Below are 20,197 nucleotides of genomic sequence, written 5' to 3'. Positions count from 1 at the left end.
TAATAATAAAAAATACTTAATCCAACACTAATATTTACCAAAAAAAAGTATAAATAGTATAAACAAATATGTTTTTTTTTTTTATCTTTTATTATTATTATTATTATTATGAAATTTTTGCCTAAAAAAGACAGGAAGAGGAGAAGGGCGAAGAAGCCCAAGGAAATTAAAAATGCTGAAGCGATGGGCTCTGTTAACTAAAACTCTAACCCTAGCCCAAAACCCATTATAAATACATAACAAAAACCCATCTTAAATCTCCCAATTCTAAACCCTAATCGCCTCCTCAACTGCACCAAAAATCCCCAGCTTCAAGAACCCTGTGTATCACGGAGTTTTGCATTTTGAAAAACTTCTTCTGCTAAGATTCTCTCTTAAAATTTTCCTTTCTGAAAATAATCTCACAACGGGGCAAACAAAGGGCTATGATTAAAATGAGAGAGGCTTGAGTGGGATCATATAAAAAAAAAAAAGATAAAAAAAAGGGAAAACTTGAAGACGCCGCCTTTCTTTGAAGGCTTCGGTGTCTCAAAATTTTTCTTTTTTATCTTTACTTTTTATCTTTTTCTTCCCATTTTGAATCTGAGTTTTTCCCACAATGACTTAAAATCTAATCTTTACACTTGATATGAGCCCTTATCCCTTAATTTTTTTTCGGCTTTTGGTAATATTTGCATTTGTTGCATTTTTAGGAAAGAAAGCAATGGTTTTTTAATGCTTTGTTTCTTTAGCAACAGTGCAGAAATAAAAAGCTTGATTTTGCTTCTTTGGAAACAAAGAAGCAGAATTAAGCAGCGGCCAGACAACCGGCGGGATGGTGATGGTATCCATTGGTGAAGGGCAAATTCTATCCCTTTTTTGTCTACTGCTACCATCTCACATTTCTTGTTATTTACCGTATGTATATCTCCTTTTTGTCCTGGTAATCTCATTTAGGTTAATTTGGCTTTATAGTCAGTAGTTTTTAGTCGAGATTGAAATTTGGGTTAAAGGGATTAAAGTTTTCTGATCTAAACTGAAATTTGGGTTAAAAAATTAGCTTTTTAAAATTTAACTGTTAACTTCTCAAGTCACAGTTTTGCAAGAAAATCATAAAAATTTTCTTCAAATTCCAAGATTTTAAGCTCTGTTTACTTTCCTGGTCTTAAATAAAAATCTGAACTGCATGTTGAAAATTTGACACTGGGTTTACTTCTAGTTTAGAAATGGATTGACAAGCTAAGCAAAATATTGGACAGAATGATTAGAATGAAGTGGAAGTCTCAGGGCAGTGGGCTGAGGAGCTAACAAAAATAAAGAAAGTTCAACCTGAGTATTTTCCAATTTACCAGAGACCATAACTTGTACTTTCAGATCAATAATTTTGTTGCGATAAATTTGACAGCAATTTTAGTTTACAGTCACAACCAAGAGAGTTACCACACTGTTGAAATTGAAGTCTAATTGCCAGCTATCAGGAGATTGGAGTAAGACAAAGATATCTTTGAGCCAAGTGAATAGACATCAACTCAATGATTGTTGTGCTGCTATTCTGGTTTAAGAACAGAACAGCTGGTTCGAGCTTAAGTTCATTAGTCAACACCAGAACAAAAGTGATAAAGCAGAGATCAATGCACTCCTAAATGTTGGTATTAGCCTAGGCAGTCCAAAAAAGACATTCAAATGCAACATGAGAATCTAATGAACCTATTACGGCTATATCATAGAAGAATCCTATGTATCATTACTTAGTTTCTTTTTTTTTTCATATAGAAGAGTTTTTTGGTCAATTTTTTTTTATGAATTTTGGGACTTAGTCATGTTCGTGGTAGATAAAAGAATACATTACCAATACCATACATTAAAGATCCTTGGATTTTTTTTTTTGTCAATTGAAAAAGGAAAATGATAATAAGATTAAAATACTTCTGTTTTCATCAATGGAAAAAAATGGCCGCATTGCCATTCTTTGTTTCACTTTCCTTTACACTTGCACTTTTGTTTTTCTTTTTAATCAAAGGAAAAGGAATATATTATATCTTCCTTGAAAGTAATTTCTTTTTATTTTTTTATGTACTCCCCTTTATTTTCCAACATAGAAAGCATAACAAAATAAAATTAACATCGTAAATTTCAAGCGAATCATCTAAAAACACTAGAAACATTGGTAAATTAAAACACTTCTTTCATTAAATTAAATATATATTATATCAAAGCTGCGGGCTACAACTTTCCAAGCCACTTCAGCCCCCATTGCATTTCATTTTTTTTTTTTTTTTACCTTTACCCTCTCACCCCTTTGACCAAAAAAAAGAAAAACAGTGAAAACTAAAAAGCCATTAGCCATAAGAAGTAAGAACCTTTTTTTTTTTCTTTGATCCGAAGTAAGAACCCATTTTACTCCTCCGTCAAAACAATCTTCAACACACACTTTCTCTCGTTTTCCAGCAAAAAAAAAACTAAGATATTAAAACCCAAAAAACAAAACCTTGTAAAATTAGATTAGACCCTGAAATTTTTGCCGGTGAAAGTCTGACCAAACTGCCAATTGGAAGGGACAATGTTCCATGAAGTAGAGGTCCTACGATCACTGCCAGTGACCCTAAAAGAAAGTGATTGGCCAACCAAAACGGCATTGGATTGCCAGTTTTGGCCCCAGTTTCGGCTCATGCTCATCCACCCTGTTTTCGAACCTTTCACGCTTGCCTTCACGATGTCACCAGCACCTGCCACGTTGGTGATTAGGACCAAGTTGAAGTAGCGGAAACCGTTGATTGTGAACCTGATTCCTCCTTGTTTCCGGCATGGCACCCTGGAGAATAATAAAAAAGTAAGGAATATTTTTCTATCAGCTTCAAGGAAAAGTGAAGGTTGGGTCTTTCTCTTTTTGTTTATCTTGGATTCTGTTTGTTTCTCAGGAATCTCGTGAATTACGGGAATGTGGGTTAAACTTCAATCGGTTTCAGATTGTGAAGGATAGAATGTAGGGCCAAAAAAACTAATGAATTAGTATTAAACGAATCCAAACTTTAATGAAAGAAGAGGATCGTTTCACAACTAAACATAAAACTTCGTTATATTTTAAATGAATATAAAACATATGAAAAAGTTATCAACCAACTCAAAAATGACAAAAATTTGCACTGAAAAAACAGGGGAAGTCCTATTTTTTTTTTACCTGCGGTAGGAGACAGGGACAATGCCAGCACGGTACTCAGCAATCTTAAGGAACATGGGCATGGCGAGATCAAAGTGAGGGCGAGGAGGGTTGCACCATCCCCCATTGTCACTAGGAAGAGCATAATTTGGAGGGCAAAAGTTGGTTGCAGTGACAAAAATTGAAGGGTTACCAGAATGGCACCATTGTGGATCATTTGTGCATTTTATCTCAAAACAGGCACCGCAGCTGAATCCATTGTTGAATAGAGCTGTGCTCAAAGCTGCTGTGTTAACTCCATAGCCTTGGCTGTATAGGTTTCCATAGCCACAAGCTCCACCTGAAGATCATTAAAAGAGGGAAAATATCAGATAAGTAGTTGACATCATCCTGGTTTAGAGAATTAGAACTGGGTTTAAAGCATTTTCAAGGTTTAATTTGGAAAAGTTGAAAATTTTTTGTATGTAATGGCTTTTCTAAGAAAGGAAGCAAAATTTCTTTGGTTTCTTGGGGCAGACTGCAGAGTTTGAAGTCTAAAAAATGGGGCTTTCTTAAACCACAAGAAGGGGCAAAAAGAATGGAATTTTAAGTCTAAAAATGACAATTCAAGAGGTGAAAGGAAGACAATTTTTAATGTAGAAGTACCCATTGTCCCAGAAGCATCACTGCCACCATAGAAAGTGGCATGGGCAGTTTGCCAAGCACCCCCAGAGTAAGCACCAGGAATTCTAGCTTCAACAGTCACCAATATGAGAAGCAAAGAAACCAAACAAGTAACACGCCCCATTGCCATTTTCTTTTGACTAAAGAGACAGAGGGAAAGCTATAGGATGCTTGAAGTTTGAGGGGTTAGGGGTGGTGAAGAGAAGGTTGAGTGTGAACTGCTATTTATGGAGAGGAAAAAAAAAAGATTGTGAAAGAAAAAGGAAGGGAACATTGTCAAAAAAGTGGAAAATTTTGTAGATCCTAGATTATCATTATCTCCTTAATTAGTGCAGTTTTGGTCTCTTGTTAATTACAGCAGAGGAACTTCTTTTTTACTCCTTTATCTTGGCGGTAATCCCATTCGGCTTCAATCATATTTCAAAATTTTTTTCTATTACAGGAGATCTCAACCATTAGAGTTCATGATTTTAACTTTTGTAAGTTTCAAATTCTAATTTTGATACGAGTAGGATGAAATTTATGAGAAAAAAACTTATTTTTAATTGTGTGATCTAACGTCACATGTATAAAACAGGAATATTTTTTATTTTTTACAGTGTTTTTATGACTTATTTACCCTTGGGTCTTAACCATTTTTATTATGAAAAGTGGAGGCTTTGGTGAAAAGGTTCGGCTATGGAGTGGAATTATGAAGTAGGACATAAAAGAAGTTTGGTGCCTGCCTGCCCTTCATGGCTGATATGAAATCGCTTTGCTTTAGTTACAAGTTGTGCCATCAATGACAGTTCTTGCCCAGTTGCTCCCAACAATACCTTTCCTTTTTTACCCTATTTTTTTTCCCCCATTTTCCGTCAAAAGGAGGGGCTTGAAATGGAGGGAAAAGTGGGGTCTACAAATGTACGGATAGGTTTGCATCATGCTTGAATATTTGCTTCTAATTATGCTACTAATAACTATAAGTAATTTTAGATAAATAGGAAGAATTATAGTGGTTTATGTAGGAGTATAGTGTAATGAAAAAATTATCAGTAAAATTTAAGTTTAACTAAATTATTTCATACAATCATCTTAAAAAAATAGCATTCAATAAATTTTGAATTTAAATTTTAACATTTACAATTTCTTTATCTATTCCCAAATTACAATCTCTTTTATATAAAAATATTAATAGTAATATGTAATTTGACAATCTAATTTATGAAGAAATCTTAAATTTCTATCCTTACAATCACTATGATTAATAATAAAATGGTCTTTGTTATTTTTGAAATTAGTAGCAAAATTATATGACTTCCTGTTGGAACACATACAATTTATTCATTTTGTTAATGATGTTTTGGGGTGTTAGTTGGAGGGAAATGGTTTGGTTATTGTGTGAGAGGAAGTTTGAACCTACAATAAAAAAGTATAGTCAAGTGACGTCGAAGTTGGTTCTCTGGCACGTGTTTCAACGCTCAAGTCAATAAAATGTTTTTAGGGTTTAGTAAGGAAGAAGGAAAACAATAAATATTGAGGAAGCTTCAAAAGAAAGAATAATTAGTTCATATTGTACCTGGACCTCTTTTTTACCTTATATATGAAAGGAATATCGGAGACATGCTAGGACAGTTGATAGTTAACGATGAGTCTACCCGGAGCTTGGGGTGAGGCAATGTGGGTGATTGTTGGTTGTATTTAATAATCCTAGATAAGTGGGCTGCATTTAATGACCTTAGGCAAGTTGGAAGATAGTTTGTCTGTTTTGAAATGATATCTTAAAGGGATGTTAGTAGAGGTATTTGGGTTTAGTCCCTCATTGGCGAGGGTGTTCCCGTTTCACGACAAGGAGTTAGATGTCAAGCTTTATGTGTGGTGACATGGCAATTGAGCGTGTGTTGATTTGGTGATCATTGGAGTTTACCTTGTTGACTAGGTAAATAGGTACAACAGTTGTCCCATAAAAGTTATAAAGTGATTGCCCTTCAACCTTTGGCAAAAGTCATAAAGAGAGCACTTGTTGATAGGATGTTTCCTAGGTAGGTTGTGTGCGATGACGGGTCCTCGTTTGGCAAAAGATGTTGTTTTGGTTAACTATACTGCTGATGTGTCCTTTTTTGATAAAAGTCATTATCTCAATGAGTCATGGTGATGAAATGTCCTTGTTTGCCAATGGACACTATTTCGACTAGTTGTATGCTTTGTAGTGATACAAGAAATAGTAAGTGAAGACATAGAAAAATGTTTTGTTAAATACTGATGTAATGTACGTTGTGTGCATAAATGGACCGCGTTGTGGTTGGGCATTATTGAACATGTGCCTATGTTTCTAAGAAATGTGGCTATGTAAGACACATGGTGCCATGTGGTTGAAGGGTTGTCAAATACAATCAATGGTTTTAAATTTTAAATTGTACAGGTTCAATGAAGGGAAATAAATGTGCCTTTTTAAAAAAGTGAGTAACTAAAGGTTGGCTTTAATTAGAAATTAACCTAGACCATTTTGTGACTAGTTGAAATGGTGTTTTAGTTTGTACTGTTTCAATTGTGTTGTTTGGCTAAGTATAAATAGGAGGGATAGGATTTGCAACTTGCAAGTAAAAAATAATTGTTTGTTTGGCTTTTACAAGGAAAATGGCACCAAAGAAGAGCATTTTTATTAAGAGCTCAAGTGATGATAAGGGTACTAGGGTGCTCATTACGAGCACTAAAAATCAAGGTAAAAGAGAAAAAAGTTAGGGTAAGGGTTACGGGGGCCAAATATCACAAAGTAGTGGAAGCCACATTCATGTCATTGTGATAAGGGAAGTAAGAGGCTCCTAGTTTTAAGGCTAGTGCCCCTAATAACAGCAAGGGTAAAGCAAAGGGAAAGAAAATGGTGGTGAAAGAGCCCAAGGATCCAGCTTCAAAGGCATGACCACCAAATATTTATTATTCAAATGCAACACCAAGCATGGCGAACCAAGTCCTAAATTGCATGCCCTTTAATCTAGGAAATCCCATGTATACCATTTCAATGCCTCATAAGGGTTTCACCATAAGCATTATTAGGGCAAATGAAGGATGGCAGTGCACAATTTTTTCCATGGGTTCCACCTACCATTGCATTTACTTTTCAAGTTGGTGTTGATTATATTTAATCTGGTAGCCTCATAAATAGCACTAAACGCATGGGTGATCATGGTGATGAACTTTATTTATTATCATTTGAATATATGAGTTCCCTCAATGAATGTGATTCTGGTGTTATAAATATTGAGGGAGATTAATGGGTGGTTGTACTATCTTCATGCCCGTTGGCGGTCATGCATGATAAAGTTATCATCCAATAATCATCCTTTCTATAACAGATTTGTGGTGGTCCGTACTAAAGTGCCTGGCATGCAGTTAGTTCCTTTTTACAATTAAATGGTCTTATGCCAATACATTGACGAAGGAGACTCTAGAGCTTGGTAAGGATGACCTAAAATAGGTGAATGCTCTAAAAGATGAGAAATTATCCTATAAGGAGTTAGCCACCCAAAAGAACATTTGTGACTACTACCTCATCCCAAGTGAGGATCAGGGTTTCACTACTACTATTTAGAAGGTGTTGGGCTAAGAGAGAGGCCAAGATGAAAAGGAATGGGCACCCAAAAGCAAGAAGAGTTTGGGTGAAAAAAAATGTAAGTGGGTTGTGTTTGTTGTTTTGAGTATTGCACTACCTGTGTTAACAATTGGTATTGATGCGAGATTGTTATGCGTGATGTTATAGTGAAAAAGGTAGCAACGAAACCTAAAAAATTTATGACTCATCTAAGGAGTCCCTCAACTAGTGGCGTACAGCAAATAATAGAGAAGAGACCAAATGTGGTTGCCTTTATTGGCATGCAAGAGAGTAACAAAGGTAGTGAAGGTAGTTACAAGTAGCATGCTAGATGTTTGGGTTGTTGTTGAGGGTAATTCGCTATACTTTGTTTAGTATAATTACAGTTAAATAATTCTAATATTTATATTTGCTTTGCAAAGATGGATCATGCCTCAAAGCTTCAAAAGATACTACAGTAAGAAAAGTAGAGGGGGAAGAGATCTTTGCACATCAATCTTCCTTCTGCAAAGAAGAAATCCATGAAGAGTTCTAGCACGCCTAGCAATGCAATGCCTATTTCTAGTAGGGCTCAATCTGTAGTTGTTAGTAGGCCTTTGGAGTGCCTTTAATCACAGAATCAAGTGCATTTTTTTTTTACTTTAGACATGCCAATGTTAACACTAGTGGTGCATTTTATAATAATTTCTGTTACTAGTGCCACTCATGCTTCTATTGGACCTTTTCCACTGGCCATTGTTATTCCTTTTGTGGTGGTGAGCATCGACATTAGTAGGTCTATGAATAAAGAGTTGGAGGTCACCTTAAGAGTTACTGCACTTACCATTAAGTATTCTAGCGATAGGTTGGACATAATGTCCTTCTTAGACTATACTACAGTCAACCAATGGCCCACTAACCTTTTCCCTATTGAGGCAACATGCCTGTGGGCCACAACTAATCTTCCTTGCTTTGTTAGGGAAAAAGTGCAATAATTCCCCATCTTTAACAACCTGTAAGCTAAGTTGTGTTTAGTTGCTAAGGTAAGTATGAATAAAGTTAGTAAATTTTGCTTGTTTTTTTGTGTTCAATGAGTTGTTAACAATGACTATATGTATTGTGCAATCTTTGGCTAATAAGATGGGCCTTTATGAGCAAATAAGGCTATTGGTGGAAGACTTGAGGGGCACAGGTGAGATACTTTAGGTGGAGGCTCAAGCTAGGGCCAACCAGAAGATATTGTTGTGGGAGAAGGATGCTTCCATTAAAGGTCTGAAAACCTTGAATGCCATCTTGTAGAAAAATGTGAAGAAGTTAAAGGCCTAGTTGAAAATAGCCACTAAAAAGAACATTACCATGCAATGGTGCTTAGATGTTACGACTTTTCACATTAAGGAGGTAGAAAAAGAGAAGAATAAACTACAATATGGGCAGGTAGTGATCACTGTTCGTGCTAACCAAGTAAAGATAGAGAAGAACTAGAGCTTAGCTTGGGCATAACAACTAGAAGAAGAGTTGGCCAAGCTAAAGGCAGAGTTAGAAGGATAGCAGGTTAAGTCTTCCATGAGGTTGGCAAAGTAGAAGGATGAATGGATTAGTAGTTGTTTGGCCACTAGCAAATAGTACAACCTTTCAGCCATGTACTAGCTCTAGCTCAGTTAGGGCCTTTAGACTTAAAAGTGAAGGACTTTTCAAAGATGAACATGCCAACATAGGACTTCAACATGGAGTATCTTGAAGATATAGCCTAATTGGAGAGGATGAGGGGAAGTGGGGGTTTTGGTAAAGTTTTGAGGGGTCTTGACTTGAATGCTCTACCTACTGCTGTTAGGGAATTTTAGGCTAGTAGTTCAGCAATACCCCAGCCTAAATGATAATTGAGCTAGACTAATACCAAAGCCCATCAATTTATTAAAATATTAATTAGTAAAAAAAAAATGGCTGAGGTATTATATGAAAGAAAACCTAACTATCGTGAAACAGAAAAGAAATGGGAATTCTTCTTTCTCATCTTCATTAGGGTTCTAGAGCATGAAAAATCCATTTGAGGATCTGAAATCAAAGGCTACAATCAGATTAATTCCCTAAAGTGAGTATACGCCATCTTTTTATTTAAGAAAAAAATTTCATGTTGGTTACTATTATTTAAAGTTGAAGTTATGAGAGAAAAATTAAGAAAAATTATGAAATCTTTCATTAATCTTCATGATCAATTTAGGTAAATTATTGGGTTTTATTTATCTTATGTTATTATGATTTAATGATGATTATTGAATGGATTTTAAAGGTTGAAAGTAGAGACTTAAGTTTTTAAAGGTTAAAGGAGAAATTTCTATTTTTTGGATGAGATGCTATGATCTACAACAATGAATTAAAATGAAATTCTATAGTAATGGATAGATTATTACTACAAGTATTATATACCGTTGGAAAGCTTATTAAGTCTACTTTCCAAGGAAACAAATGTAAGTCGATTTTGAATTTTCTATGAAGAGTTGTCTTATTTTTACTTAAGGATGTGTAGGGTATATGGTAACAGCATCCATGATGAATTACAAAAATTGTCTTAAATTTTATACAAGGAATTACATATTAAGCCATATATATTTGGAAAAGCTTATTGAGTCTACTTTCTAACAAAAGAAGCGGAATTCAATTTTGAGTTTTCCATGAATGAGTATGTAATTTTAATTAGAAGGCATACATGCTGTCTAGCAGCAGCATATAATGTGCATTGTAAAAATTATTACAATTAATCTACAAGGAATTACGAGATGGATCATATATGGTTAGAAAGCTTATCAAGTTTAGTTTCCAACGCATTAAAGAGATCTTTATTTTGATTTTGATAATTTGAGATATGGTCATTTTAATGTAAGAAGGCAGGCTGCCAGTATTAGTTAGTTGAGTTAACTTTTGTATAATTTAGTTGTTTTAGTATATATGGTCTTGAAAAGAATTGATTAATTTCTATTCTATTGAAATGATCTTGAATAGGCCATTAATTATTTTGGGTGAAAAACTAAGTGGTAGAATAAAAAAAGGGTAAGTAGAATCTCACACACTTTGTTTGTTTTCAAACTTATGTATATATGTATATTTCTAAATGAGTAAATGTTTTATTTCATTATTTTTGATAAATGAAAATAGAAGCAAGCATATGATTATTTTGTATTTTTGTTATTTAAATGATGGATCATGCTTATGAATAAAATGATAAAATGATTTATGTTTAAGGAATGATTTTGTGATAGCTATATTTTTACATCCCTATGAAGTAAGATCATTGATACCAGAACTAGTTCTATGACCCTGGATAATGGGTTATAGTAGTTAGCATAGACATGATCATACCGCCCTGCTAACAGGTTATAATAATCAGCATTTAGCTCTACCTAGTAGGTTATAGTAGTTAGCAACGATCATGATGATTAAATTATCGATATGGTCAATGTCATAGTTTATAGCAGTGAATGTAACTAATGATTTATGATGATTTCTGATGATTTTAAAGATTGATCTATGATTTATATATGAAGATGATTTATGATGATTTTTAATGATTAATCCATGATTTGGTTTGATTACGATATTTGAATGGTAGCATATGTTGCAATGATTTATGAATTGGCATGTTTTGACATTGATTTATGAATTTTTGAAATGTTTGATAGAACAATGATCTTTGAAATGTTTCAACGTTATGATTTGACAAATATTTTGAATGATTATATGATATGTATGAAAAATGATGCTTGATTCGATAAGGTGTGTGAGCCTATTACTGAGTTATGGTTTGCTTATTTCTTTTTTTCTTTCTCCTTACAAATGAGTAAATGATAAGTATGATTAGTCTTATGAGAAACTAGAAGATCAAAATGGAAAGATTACTTAATCATTGGAGACAATGTTGGCTAATAAGATATTATTAATGGTTTTGTATTTTGTATAGTTTGTATTTGGATATATAGAGATGTATCATTAGTTAGATTAAAGATATAGATTTTACTTGGTAGATTATTTTATTGAATAATTTTAGAATGGTTAATAAAGAAAGCTTTATATTACTTTTGGATTTTACTTCAAGGTAATATGATCATGTTATGTTTGATTTTAGGGTGTGACATAAAGTGGTATCAGAGCTTAGGTTGTGATCTTTGGAGAATTTTTAAGAGTTAGATTATGATTTGTAGATTATGATGATATTTTCTTTAAAAGCCTAAGTTATGTTTCTAGGAGATTTTCTAAGGGTTCATGTTATGGTCTTTAAACTATATGAGATAATAAAAAGCTTATAATATGATTTTGAAGATTTTTTAAGAACAACGATTATTATCTTTAGAAATTTCTAAGAAATTAAATTATGATAATGAGATTAATGGTAATTTTCTAAGAATGTAGCTTATGATTTTTGGATTGAAAGAGATATTTAATGAGCATGGTTATGATCTATATATTATGTGGAGATTTATAAGAATTTAGATGATGACCTCTGGATAATGTGATGATTTTTCAAGGACATAATTTTGATCCATAAACTATAGTGGTGAATATAAGTAAATGATTTGATGAATTTTGGAGTAGTTAAAATTTCAATGAATTTTGAGGAATTCAATGATTCAATGAATTTTTGGTGTAATTATTTTTGTTGATATTTACATATTGTTTTTGGATCTTGTAGTTAAGAGAAAGTGTAATTACTTTGACATAGTGCGATTTTATAAGTTAAAGAGATTTTTTATGCGATTTATAATGAGACATATTTTATACGTTAAAGGATTATTTAGGAGAATGATCCTATGGGTTTGAGAAAAAACCTTCGACTTAACGAGATTTTAAAGTTATTTGATAAGTGTTAAGTGAATCCTTAATCATGAATTAAGATTAGAATATGATTGTACATTATTGGAATTAAATGTATAGAATATTGGAGTTGGGATTGAATGATATTTTAAAATTTTAAAGTAATTATTTATGAATATGATCTATTATATCGATTTCATATGCATTCTAAAGGTTAATCGATAGAAAATTTCATATTATCGATGAAGAAGAAAAAAAAATTAAAGTAGTATGTGATATCTTTTTGGTGAGTAAAGGATTTGTTGATATTGTTATTCAACTTTAAGGTTGTTATGGTTATGAATATCCGATGTGAAGTAAATTATATGAAATTTTAAGGACATTTGCTTTTCTTGTTATAAAACAATGTTATGAAAATTAATTTGTTAGAATTTTATTGGAATGAAATATCAAAGTGTGTAGTGGAAGCCTGATTTGATTTAAGTTTGAAATTTTTTATGCTATTGTTAGTTGAGAAAGTGATGAATCTTTAATAAATAAGGACAAATGGTTTTTGGGTAAGAATATTTTGTGTTCCTTTTATTTTTGGGAGGCTTTATCATTGATTGACATTTTCTAAGAAATGCTTACACCATGACTTGAAGAGAAACATATTTATAATAATAATCATTAGACAAACAGTCAATGATTCATTTTGAGATTTTATAAAAGTCTCAAACTTATTAGGATAAGGACATGGAAGAAAAACTTTTATTTCTTGAATTTATGGGGTAGATGGCTGATAAATCATTAAGGAATGGTTTAAAGTGAGCAAAAAAATTATGCCAAAATTTGGAGATAAGATTTATATGTTCAAGTGGTTAATCATTTGTACTTAAATGTGTGATCATTAAAAGTGTTACAAGGGTTATAAAGCAAGGAATGTTAAGTTTATATTATGTATGGACATTTTACATTTTTAGTAAAGTGAAAAAAGTTCAACATAAAGGGTCTTGCCACATCAGATATCTAGTGTATAATGTGTTACAAAACTATGTTGAGAGATTACATTTTTTATCCAAGTTGTATGGTTGGATATGAGAATTTAAAAATTCAAAATGCTATAAGTTTTAACATAATGAAACTACCTTACTTGAGTGGTTGATCGAAAAGAACAAGCTTTGAGAAGGAATTGTTACCTCTGTAAAAGTTTAATGAAATAATCATACGATAAGAGAAGTGATTTCAGAAATTAAGGAATAAGATGTGGATATAAATCAAGTTTTGAGTATGAAACATTTTATAAGGAGGGGAGAATGTAATATCCCAACTCAAATGATAATACCAAAGCCCATTAGTTTATTAAGAGATTAATTAGTAAAAGAAAAAAGGTTGAGGTATTATATGAAAGAAAACCTAACTATTGTGAAACATAAAGGAAATGAGAGTTGTTCTTTCTCATCTTCCTTGGGGTTAGAGAGTATGAAAAATCTAGTTGATGATCCAAAATTAGAGGCTACAATTAGATTAATTCCCTAAAGGTGAGTGTATGCCCTTTTTATATGAGAAAATATCACGTTGGTTGCTATTATTTGAAGTTAAAGTTATAAGAGAAAAATCAAGAAAAATTATGAAACTTTTCATTAATCTTCATGATCAATTTGGGTAAATTATTGGATTTTATTTATTTTATGTTATTAAGATTTAATGATGATTATTGAATGGATTTTAAGGGTTGAAAGTAGAGATTTGAGTTTTTAAAGGTTAAAGGAAAAATTTTGGGTTTTGGATGAGATGCTATAATCTACAATAATGAATTAAAATAAAATTCTGTATTAATGGATAGATTATTACTACAAGTATTATATATACTTGAAAAGTTATTGAGTTTACTTTCCAATGAAATAAACAGAAGTCAATTCTGAATTTTCTATAAAGAGTTGTCTTATTTTTACTTAAAGATGTGTAAGCTGCATGGTAGTAGCATTAGTGATGAATTATGAAAATTGTCTTAAATTTTATACAAGAAAATATGGATTAAGCCATATATATTTGGAAAGCTTATTGAGTCTACTTTCCAACAAAACAAATGGAATTCAATTTAGAGTTTCCCATGAATAAATATGTAATTTTAATTAGAAGGTATACATACTGTTTGGTAGCAGCATATGAAGTGAATTGTAAAAATGATTACAATTAATCTACAAGGAATTACGAGAAGGATCATATATGGTTAGAAAGCTTATCAAGTTTAGTTTCTAAAACATTAAAGAGATCTTAATTCATATTTGGATATTTTGAGATATGGTCATTTTAATTAAAGGAGGTCAGGCTACCAATATTAGTTAGTTGAGTTCATTTTTGTGTAACTTAGTTTTTTAAGTATATATGGTCTTAAAAAGAGTTGACTAATTTCTATTATGTTGAAATGATCTTGAATAGGTCATTAATTATTCTGGGGGAAAAACTAAGTGGTGGAATCGAAAGGAGGTAAGTATTATTTCACACACTTTGCTTGTTTTCAAACCTCTATATATATGTATGTTTCTAAATGAGTAAATATTTTATTTCATTATTTTCAATATACGAAATAGGAGCAAGCATATGATTATTTTAAGCTTTTGCTATGTAAATGATAGATCATGCTTATGAATGAAATGAAAAAATAATTTATGCTTAAAGAATGATTTTATGATAGTTACGTTTTTACATCATTGGAAAATGAGATCATTAACACAAAAACTAGTTCCACGGCCTTGACTAATAGGTTATAGTACTTAGTATTAGGCCATGGGTAGCAGGTTAAAATAGTTAGCAATTATCATGATGATGAAATTATCGATACGACTAATGTCACGGGTTATAATAGTGACCATAGCTAAAGATGAACTAATGATTTATGATGATTCGTGATGATTTTAAAGATTAATCAATGATTTGTATACGAAGATGATTTACAATGATTTTTAATGATTGATCCATGATTTAGTTTAATTACAATATTTGAATGGTAGCATATTTTGTAATGATTTATGAATTGACATGTTTTGACATTGATTTATGAATTTACGAAATGTTTGATAGAATGATGATCTTTGAATTGTTTTGACGTAATGATTTGACGAATGTTTTGAATGATCTATATGATATGTTTGAAAATGATGCTTGATCTGGTAAGGTATGTGAGTCTATACTTGTTGAGTTGTGGTTTGCTCATTACCTTTTTTCTTTCTCCTTGTATATGAATAAATGATAAGTCTTATAAGAAACTAGAAGATCAAAATGGAAAAAATTACCTAGTCATTTGAGACAATGTCGGCCAATGAGATTTTATTAATGGTTTTATGTTTTATATAGTTTGTATTTGGATATGTAGAGATGTATCATTAGTTAGTTTAAAGATATAAATTTTACTTGGTAGATTATTTTATTGAAGAATTTTAGAATGGTTAAGAAAGAAGGTTAGTTTTACTTCAAAGTCATATGGTCATGCTGCGTATTGATCTCAGGGCATGACATAAAGATTATGATGCCCCCAATCCCACATTGAAAGAATCTGTAAATATGATATGATATATATGTAGAAATCTAAACCCAAATATGTGAGGTGTCTTTTGTGAAATAAAACTGTGAGACTTTTGGGTTAAAGTGGATAATACTTTGTAGATTAGGTGTGAGTCTCCACAAATGGTATCAGAGCAATCATCAGTTGACAGGAACAAGTGCTACAACATAGGAGTAACTAAATGCTACATTATGGGGCCATAAGAGTCACTAACTGCTATATGGTAGAAGGTTACCTTTGGATTCCTAGCATCTAGTGTGATCTTAATCTTATGGCTGGATTTGATTTGACAAGGATGTGAAGCTTTAAAGGTGGAGAGATTGTGACACTTGCAATCTCATATTGAAAGAATGTGTGAATATGATATGATATATATGTAGAGATCTAAAGACAAATCTATGCGGCACCTTTTATGCAATAAAATTGTGAGAATTTTGAGTTAAAACAGACAATACCTCATAGGTTGGTGTGGGTTTCCACAAGTTTTATGGTTGAACTTGCTTTAGCTGGACATGAGACTAACACCACTCCTTCTTGTACAATTGTAGCCTAATGGCTTTAATTAACGTTGCTCTAACTTTTGCTACTGACATTGATCTAGCCTCTACTAGTTCTTGAAACTTTGCACATTTTTGTATTATGTTTGTATTTATTGTGAATTTTTGTACTTGCATATTAGTTATGAATAAAATAAGAATTTCTTCATCTACTCTTTTTTTGCATTTTGCTTATACTTGTTTTGAATTTGGTCAATATATGCTTGTCTAACTTCTGGGACAACATAGGATAAAGGTCTATGTTGTTGTATGGAAATGTTAAGTTAAAAGACTTGTGGTGATTTAGTCTTTCATTATAACTTAGATATCTTGACTTGTCTGTGACAACTATCCACTTAGTTTCCTAGGTTTGTGTGATCCAAACTTATTTTAGTGGCTGCAAGTCTAATCTTTACTATTACTTGTGCCACAGACTTAATGGTTTTTAACTAAGTACCTAGGAATAATGTCTTGCTATAGATGCTAAAATTTGCATGAATCATGCTAAGTTAGAGTTTGCTTAAACTATGTTGAGTGAAAGTTTTTCTCAATTTATGCTGAGTAAGTGTTTTTTCAAATCATGCTAATTTTATCTTAACTCTCTCAAGGAGGCTAAGTATACTAGGCAACTTTCTACAATGGTTTTCTTGCGTGTGTGGAGGTTATTTCATTTGGCATAGAATTCATTCACACATACATTGAAAAGCGAAGAGAACCAAATAACTTTGTATGCCGATTGTTCTATGTAGACAATAGGTAGTGCCTTTGTGTTCGCTGAAAGGAAAAATGATCCTTAACTTGAAGTTGTACTGTGGGAGAGTATGCCAACATTAGAGGCAAAATTCCTACTAAGAAATTATCATAGTACATGCACTAAGTTAGCAAGTAAGGCTTGCCTTGTTATAGTGTCATAGCTAAGTGTAATGAATAAGGCTCACTTTGTTATAGTGTCGTGGTATCTTTTTTTGTTGGTGTTGTAAGATCTTTTACACAGAGATGGCTATAGTATAATGGCCTTATTGTAAGGTAAGATATGATCACAAGAGGCATTTCTTGTGTTAGTGTGGAAGCCTTAATGCGAAGTAGATGTGCTGCATAAGGCATATTTAAGCGTTGATAGCACCAAATTATATAGTATTTTTACATGCTAAAAATGGTGCTAAATGTTAACATTTTGGATGATTTTTTGTGCTTTTTATGTTATTTTCATGATTTTAGGGTTTCATGCTCACGGATATCATTTTCATGTAATCCATGCATGCAAGCATACAAGGACCAATTTTGGCCTAATCTTTTGGAAGCTCATAGCCAAACCACCTTGATCCACATTCATTCACCCACAGAGCTTCACTTGCACAAGGACTTTTTCATGATGTATTCAGCCACTTCTATACCAAGAAGGATTGCATTTAAATCCAAGCTAACTTGGATTCTATCATGTTTGGCCAAAGAGAAGCATGATCCAAGCATGACTCTTTTGCTTGGCCATGAAGAAATTGTGTTTGTATAAGGACTCTACCCATTTAGCTATGCAAAAGGGAAGCTTAATTTTGCAAAGTCATGACTCTCCAAGCATTATCTTATTCGACCAAGACTCCATCCAAGAAAGCCTTTATGCAATTTTCACCACAATAAAGGCTAGATACATTTGGCCAAGAAATATTGAAGTTTATCAAGACATTTGACTTAGCTTTGAAGAATTTTACTTAGAAGAAAACTTTATCTCTCCAAGAGTTGAATGAAATTTAAACTCTTGCTCTTGAAATCCATCCTAATTGAACCTGGTGAGGGGATATTAATCAAAATTGCTTCAAGACATGATGAAAGGCCAAGATTGCATCTTCAAGGTCCCATTCAGCCAAGCATACTCAAGGAAGATAAGTTCCATTTAGTCATGCCTCTTTGAAAGATAAAGATCAAGCTTATCACCTAGTATTTGAATTAAAACCAAAGTCTTGTAATTTGTACACTTCACTTTAAATAGGGAGGTCATTCACCCCATTTCATCATCTTATTCCTCACTTCTCTTCTTTCTTTTAGTTCTTAGTTTTAGTTCTTTATTTCTTTAGTTGAGTTATTGACTTAGGTGATAGATTTGCCAATAACAAAGTTCTTGTTCTTTAAATTCTTTTTCTCAATTAAAGAAGCATTTTTTCCAAGATTTCTTTTGCATTACTTTTAGATTTCAAATCTTGTGTTCTTTTCTTAATTTCAGAAACCATTATTTTTATTAACAAGAATGATTCAAGCACTCTTTTACTATTTGTAAGATTCAGCTGCCACTTTCTTTATTGTTATATAAGTTTCTTCTCATGCAATCTTTATTTCAAACATCTATAAGCAATTCAGCAATCCCTCTTTCTTGTTTCCAATCTTTCAAATGTTGTTCTTTTAGATTTTCTTTGTGGCTATATTCTTCTACTTACCAAGTGATAGTTGATTAAGTGAGATCTAAGCCTACGTATTACTTTTAATCTTTACTTTTCTTTATTCTGCAATCAACCCTAAATTTTCAATGTTTAGATATAAGATCTTAGGGTTTCACCATTAGTACTTGAAGAGCAACCCAACATTTCCATCTATATTCCCTAAGAAGATGATATTAGAATGTTTCCATTTACTACTTGATCTGTGTACTTACAGGCTATATGAAAGGTAATAATAAAGTTTTTGGCATCGTTGTTGGGGATTATAGCAATGTTCTCAATATCAATAAAAAATTCTTAGCTTCTTATAATCTAAACTTTTTTCTTTTATTTATTTACTTTTCTTTTGCTTTCTTTTGATCTTTTCTGTTTTGTGAACATAGATTTAAAAAGTGTTGAGTTAGATCCGGTTGATCAAGAAATCGAAATAACTTTGAGAATAAGAAGAAAAAGCCAATCAACACCACCTGCACCAATACCCATGGCTAATGCAACTAATGAAGGGCAAAGAACCTTAAGGAAATGTAGTTCCTAATACAAATGGTTTTCAACCATTCATTAGAAGACCAATTATCTAGGCTAACAACTTTGAGACAAAGCCTTTAATTATATAAATGGTCCAAACTTTTATGCAGTTTGGAGGGTTACCAAGTGATGATCCTAATCTCCACCTTTCTAACTTTCTTGAATTATGTGATACTTTTTGCTATAATGGTGTTTCTGATAAAGTAATTAGAATAAGATTATTTTTTTTTCTCTTAAGGACAATGTGAAAAGTTGTTTATCATCACTACCATCTAGTTCAATCATTACATAGGATGATTTGGTCTAAAAGTTTCTAGCAAAGTTTTTCTTATCAGTAAAAACAACAAAACTAAGGAATGAGATCACCATATTTCTGCAAGCAAATGGTGAAACACTATATGATGGATAGGAATGATTCAAGGAGTTGTTAAGGAAATGCCCACACCATGGTTACCCAAGTGGCTTTAAATTCAGATATTTACAATAGTTTCATACCACTTATGAGAATCACATTAGAGTCAGCTGCTAAAGGGGTAACAATGAGCAAGACTCCTAAGGAAGTAAATAAGCTTATCAAATAGATGGTTGCTAATAATTACCAGTGGAGAATAGAAAGAAAGGTAAGTAAAAAATCTGCTGATTGTTTTGAAGTAGATGCTATTTCCTCAATCAATTCCCAATTAACTGCCCTCACCAAAAAGATTGAAGTTTTAGGAAACCAATCCCAAGCCAACCATATGAATGCTATACAAAATTTTTTTGTCTCCTGTGATACCTATGAATAACCCCATTCTACTAAAAGGTGCCAATTTAAGGTAGAATTAGTCCAATACATCCAATAAACCAAGCTAAATAACAATCCCTATAATAATGCGTATAACCCTGGATGGTGAAACCACCCAAAATTTTCTTGGAACCAATCAAACCACCAACCCACCAACAATTAAAATAACAAATACCACCTCAATCCACCAACTTACAACCCACCATAAGAAAAGAAAACTAGTTTTGAGGATATGT

General features: G+C 32.3%; 1 protein-coding gene, 1 long non-coding RNA gene and 1 other non-coding gene across 3 annotated transcripts; 1 reads left to right on the top strand and 2 right to left on the bottom strand.

The window, feature by feature from the left end:
• Positions 1–244: 244 nt before the first annotated feature.
• LOC149515088 (uncharacterized) lies at positions 245–2,298 on the top strand. Its single transcript, XR_016327616.1, has 2 exons — positions 245–897; positions 1,451–2,298. It is a non-coding gene; the product is annotated as an uncharacterized LOC149515088 (long non-coding RNA).
• LOC111294012 (expansin-A4) lies at positions 2,148–4,011 on the bottom strand. Its single transcript, XM_022887135.2, has 3 exons — positions 3,782–4,011; positions 3,158–3,476; positions 2,148–2,791 (listed from the first exon to the last, which is right to left on the bottom strand). Exons 1-3 carry the CDS (start codon positions 3,927–3,929, stop codon positions 2,482–2,484), a joined length of 777 nt encoding a protein of 258 aa, XP_022742870.2. The 5' UTR covers positions 3,930–4,011; the 3' UTR covers positions 2,148–2,481.
• Positions 4,012–19,523: 15,512 nt separating this feature from the next.
• On the bottom strand, positions 19,524–19,630 carry LOC149515087 (small nucleolar RNA R71). Its single transcript, XR_016327905.1, has one exon. It is a non-coding gene; the product is annotated as a small nucleolar RNA R71 (small nucleolar RNA).
• Between the last annotated feature and the right edge of the window lie 567 nt (positions 19,631–20,197).

The sequence above is a fragment of the Durio zibethinus genome, chromosome 14, assembly GCF_047325235.1.
Source record: "Durio zibethinus cultivar Kanyao isolate XHJ-2024 chromosome 14, ASM4732523v1, whole genome shotgun sequence".
Taxonomy (NCBI): Eukaryota; Viridiplantae; Streptophyta; class Magnoliopsida; order Malvales; family Malvaceae; genus Durio; species Durio zibethinus.
The sequence above is the reverse complement of the archived record's forward strand: the minus strand, read 5'-3'. Positions and strand labels throughout refer to the sequence as shown.

Coding starts and splice junctions, on each gene's coding strand:
- LOC111294012 (XM_022887135.2), bottom strand. CDS start 3,929: ATGGCAATGGGGCGTGTTACTTGTTTGGTTTCTTTGCTTCTCATATTG. Junction 3,477..3,781: donor TGATGCTTCTGGGACAATGG/GTACTTCTACAT, acceptor AATGATCTTCAG/GTGGAGCTTGTGGCTATGGA. Junction 2,792..3,157: donor GTCCCTGTCTCCTACCGCAG/GTAAAAAAAAAA, acceptor ATTATTCTCCAG/GGTGCCATGCCGGAAACAAG.